The 5,536-nt window shown below is 31.7% G+C and overlaps 1 protein-coding gene across 5 annotated transcripts in view; it reads right to left on the bottom strand.

Moving 5' to 3' along the window:
* LOC106460767 (regulator of nonsense transcripts 1-like) overlaps positions 1-5,067 on the bottom strand; it is a 107,572-nt gene extending 102,505 nt beyond the window's left edge. For 4 of the 5 annotated variants that reach the window (XM_013920502.2, XM_022387547.1, XM_022387548.1 and 1 more), the window contains exon 1: positions 4,699-5,067. In XM_013920502.2, coding sequence (XP_013775956.1) covers positions 4,699-4,878 — 180 coding nt within the window. In that variant the 5' untranslated portion in view covers positions 4,879-5,067. The remainder of the gene's footprint in view (positions 1-4,698) is intronic. The other variant, XM_022387549.1, reaches the window with a different exon arrangement.
* Between the last annotated feature and the right edge of the window lie 469 nt (positions 5,068-5,536).

Here is a 5,536-nt window from a genome sequence, read left to right as displayed (position 1 = left end):
GCTACATTATTGAGCTTAAAACTACAAATTTAAATTACAAAAGAATATAAAAAAATCACAAACTCTTTCAGTTCAAAGTCCTAAGTCTAATTCATGTAAAGACTTTGCACTTGCCACTCAGTAACTCTTAACCCTAACAATTGTGGATCAACTTCTTTCCTAAAAAATATACCTATTTTGAGTTAATTTTTCAATATAATGATTAATATAAACAGATATATATTATGCAGCATGACTTAAGCTACTATATACGAAAAAAAAAGTCACGTATATCCCATGCAGTTTTTTCCAGAAGCAAACTTTTCTGACGCTTATAGAAAAGTACTATTGGCCAGTACTAAATACAACCTCTATATAAAATGGCAGTTACTATAATAAGCATCACCCACATTCATATTGTAAAATCCAGAGAACAACGTTTCGTCACGTGCTTTCCTTATCATCCTATGATCTGTCAAATGGGAGATACAGCAATTGGAATAACATGGTACTGAAATTGACACCTTCGACTAGGATTGGCTAGTTTGCAATAAACTATAGACTTTGTATTTTGACATCACAAACATCTAATCTGAACCAAAGCTGCATTCAACATACCATGTGACACAAAAAAATCAATATTTAAGAATTTTTTTCTTATTTACTTTTAAATTAACTAATGTATAATCCTACAATCTGATACCAAACTTATTGACATACATTCATAAAATAGTAGTTCAATAAAACTTTGAACGTCTACAATTCTAAAAACGTGGTGACATGCCCTTGACCATAGGAAGACCTGTTAAGATAGGGTTAAAGGTTCACTAATTTGTAGAGTAATAGTAACACTAAAAATAATTGAGTAAATTTCAAAAAATAATTTAATTCCTTTCAATCTGTTAGTAAACTGACACTGTTCTCACTATATCAGTATAGGCATTTCAGCGATGTGACCAATGATGCTGTTACCATTCACAATAGCTATAAAGCCACAATTCAGTTTTCAGGTTCATAATAGCCGAAAAATTATAATTTTGTGAACAAAGTTACTCAAATTTTGTAAAACTAACATTTAGTTGATCTATAGTTACAAAGAATCTGTACGGGAGTATTTTCCTTAGCACTGCATCACAGCTACATTTGATAGTTAAGGGTAAGTACACTTATTTCCTAACAGTTCCATCCACCTTTGCTACCCACTCTCATTTTCTCTGGCTTATTCAGACCTCTTATGGATTCTTTTATTATGTTAACAATTAAAAATAAGAAGTTAAATTTTAATCAATTGTGGGCTTTCTGCACGATGTATACCATATTTAAGTATACAACATTATTATAACTAGGCCATTTATTTATTGAGTACTTGCTTAGAACCCTCTCCCAAATAATTCTTAGTCATAATAAATAAGAAATGTTCACAAACTGCTGCTGAAAATAAGGTTGGCATTTAAAGTTTTACGTTCGACTGTATCCAAATGCCCTCTATATAGCAAGGTGCTTTAATATAAAAAATGAGTCACACAAAGCTGGGTTCATATTGACCACACTAAATTTCTGAATTTCAAGGCCCCATATTTTGTTTGGTGTATGTAGGACACGGGTATTCGCAAGTTACACATTGTCATGACATGGAGAATTGTCAATAGGTCTCGGGGTGTATTAACTGTGCCCTTTTTCCTTTATTATTGGTCACAAAGTTTCAAAGTACTTCTCTTCAGAATTTGAACTACTAAAGATTACATATTTATTTTCTGTGTTTATTTTACTGTCAACGACTGAAATATAAATCTACTGAAAATGAAACAACAAATCATCGCTTGTGTTATTAGACTGTTTACATGACACCTTAAAACAATACTATCGAGAACAACAAAGAATGCCCACAGAAATAAGCCAACTTGACCTCTGCTCCAAGAACATGATGTGAAATTTATCAGCTTACGTATCTACAGTGTTTACAACGATAATTCCACCGAGTAAGAGGACTGCAATTTGAATCAGTGAAACCATTTATTACTGTACATGGTTCGGAGCTGATCCAATAAACATTGCAAGTATGTGAATACTGGATTTTTTTTTGGGATGTTTGGAATTTAGCGGTATACTGTACAGGCATTCAAAAATAACTACCCACTATATCAAGTGTCCGTATAGAGAACTAGACTAAAGACACTGCCCTTAATCCAGAATATCGAGGTTCCCATTATTGCAAGATTTATTTTGGTTTCAAATAGTAGAAAACAAAAGTGAAAAGGTCTGCCCTTAACAGTGCATTGCCCATTTTTTCAAGATGCCCATTAATCAAGGTTCTACTGTACTGTTAAACACCTTGTAGAATAAGTAAATCTTGCCCAAGACAAGTTAAAATTTTATACAACTTTTGCTGCAGTATGAGTAGGCCTAAAAAAAATATATATATTCTATTGCACAGTTTTTCAACAAAATAACCTAATGCATGACATCATTAAGCCTACAATATTTTATGTATCAATATTGAATTTCAGGTAGCACAGTAAAGAGCTGTGTTATGAAATGGTTTTGATTTTTCATAAAAATAAAAGAGGAGGTGTATACTAATATGTATATTTCTAAGTAGGTAAGATAATTTTCTTAGTTTTACATCACATGTATAAACTGAAAAGAGTACACTATTAAATACCATGTAGCGAGTCCAGAATATTGTTGAAATAGCTCTGATTGATAGACACTCCAAACAAAATATTCCTTGCTTTGTTTATGTCCCATAGTTACCATGATAAGACCATGCTGTGCTGTGTGTTGATAGTTAAAATTTTAGTTTCTGTTGGAAAAATGTTTTATGATATATTCAGGAACTACATATTTACTCATACTTTAACACAGTGGTTAGATACCTGGCAGCCCAAAAATTTGAATATTGTTGAGCTAAAATCACCTCTCACTTGATTTAGCAGTGAACAAACTTAAGACATTTTGAATGGTTGGCCAAAGGGCAACAATTAACCTGACTTAATTGTCCTGCATAAAAAAAGATTGTCCTTCCATAAGTAAAAAACAATAATTCACATTAATGTCAGTATACATGCACACACACAGAAAAAACAAACAAACCATGATTAAAAGGCTATATAAAATGTCTGATCAACATCAAGTACATTTATTAAGATGAACACTGTGACATCATTGTGTATTCACTCACGTCTCAAATAACTTGGGCCTACACCTTTGAAATACTGTAAAATGCTCATAAACATTCCTTGAAAAAGAAAACATTGATACAAATGTTATATTTTGACAATTTGAATAATTACCATAACCAAGCTAGCTCAGATACAGTGAGATACAGTAGCAGAATCACTACCAGAACCCACCAAAAATGCTACAGTGAAAATAATGCAGTAACTTGCTGAAAGTTGTGTACAAGTGTTCAGAAAATTTACTTCCCTACTATTGTAAGTGATACATCAACATAGATACATTATGCCTTCCATACATAGTGAACAAGGCTTTGTTTACATCTGAAAAGACTGCAAGAAATTGTTTTTTTGCTCCTTTATATTTTCATGCATGTTGCATATACTCCTATCACAATATTCTTATAAGGCAGGGACTAATGCAAGGCTTTCGTTAGTCAATACCGTTAAATGTACATATCTGCCACATTAGCAATTATTTTATGCCAAAAAAAACACAACTTTAGTTTAGATTAGTTAAACTATCACATACATCATGTGACATTTTGAATAGAGATGTTACTAATGTGGAGATTTCTTTTCTGGTGTGCACATTTCTAGGGGATTTCCATGCACTATTACAGGTGCCTTGGAAGACAGGCTGTGAATTAAGCCTAGTACAGTGTTTACAGCTAGAGGTAGTGTTATTCTGGAAGTTTCTTTGCCAGTCTGTACTCGTGCTGTGCAGCACATGCCTCAGGAGTATAAAACAAACGGTGTGGGTATGTTCAGAAGTTGAACCGAGACAGCAGACATGTTCAATAGAAACATGAAAATAACACATGAATTATCACTTTGTTAACAATATTCTCACACTGTTGAAATGCTTGCATAATGTAGCATGTGTAGCTTTGAAATCTGAAATAAATTGGTTGTTCAAAGGACAACCTTAGTCACTAAATTTTACAGCATTTGGTTGTCTGACAGAATTCTTGGTTGTATTGAACAACCATTAAATTTGTTCACTGTTTAGAAGTTAGAAAATGAGTAATAGTAAATTACAAGACTGGTTTGTCCTCAAGTTCAATGAAACAATCTGCAAACTTCTGCTATAGAAAATAAATATTGATCCTCATTCTTGTTTAGTATTGATCAACATGTGTATTTGCTACAAGCTGTCAGGAATGATCCTCAAAATACTAGATGCCTAGCAGTACATAATTTCATAATCATGAATATTATTTAGTAACAGTTTAAGTATGCATGTATATATGACTTACAAGTTATAACAAATATAATTGTAACCCAAGCTAGTAGGCTTCAGCGCACTCTTAATAACAAAAGTATAAATATAGGATTAAAAAATTTAGACATGTACACTTTGCTTTTCTACTGTTACTATTATAATTATAAAAAACTTTGTTATTGTTGATATCAATGATGACAATAATGTTACAACGTCAGGCTTAGGTAATTCGTAAGAAACGCCAAACTTTCCCGAAGGACAATCATTTTACTTTAAGAAACAAAACGAGATTTAGAAATACAATATCAATATAGTTACCTGACTTCTTATATGGTTTTGAGGATGCTCTAATTGAGAAGTCTGAGTTTGCGAAGGAAGAGTAAAGTCAGTAAAATCAAATTCTGAGCCCTGTGTATCAGCGCCAAGAAGTTCTGTTACTTCTTCGGTGTCAAGGAAAGTCAAAGTTTGAGAGCTAGGTCCATAAGCGTCGACACTCATATTTTATTTCTAAACTCATAAAAAAAAAGAAAATTAAAATTTATACAGCTATCCAGCACAACTCTGGATGATATTCAGATACTCCAGTCACTAACCTCACGACAACAAACAATTCTGAATAGTTTATTATAACTTATAAAACATATAATATTAAACCACAACCATACGCCATTCTTCCTTCTCACACACATTGGCATTTATCCAATCATTATGACGTCAAGGATAACATAGTAAAGAGCTAATATAATAATTTAAAATAAATTAAGTCATAAATAACAATTGAAATATATTCATAAATATTTTGAATAATTATTACTAAAACCGATTTTCAGCTATTAATAATCATCAAGTGTCATGATTATGATTTGTGTGTGATATTTATTTATAATAATGTATTTATATTTTGGATTTATTATTAAGCTTACTAGTAGTGCCAATTAAATAATATAATAAACGTTGTTAAAGATAAATATCATAAATTAACTCTTAAATATAATTTAGTTAAAATTTAAGAATAATTGAAGTCTGCCATTATTTATAATATAAATGGTAGTATACATTTTTGAAATAATAGACGTTCTGAATAATGTGACCAGACGTCCCGATTTCGGTAGGACAGTCCCGTTTTAAGCTGCCTATCTCGCTGTCCCACAGAAAA

The sequence above is a fragment of the Limulus polyphemus genome, unplaced genomic scaffold (assembly GCF_000517525.1).
Source record: "Limulus polyphemus unplaced genomic scaffold, Limulus_polyphemus-2.1.2 Scaffold832, whole genome shotgun sequence".
In the NCBI taxonomy this organism is placed as follows: Eukaryota; Metazoa; Arthropoda; class Merostomata; order Xiphosura; family Limulidae; genus Limulus; species Limulus polyphemus.
The sequence above is the reverse complement of the archived record's forward strand: the minus strand, read 5'-3'. Positions and strand labels throughout refer to the sequence as shown.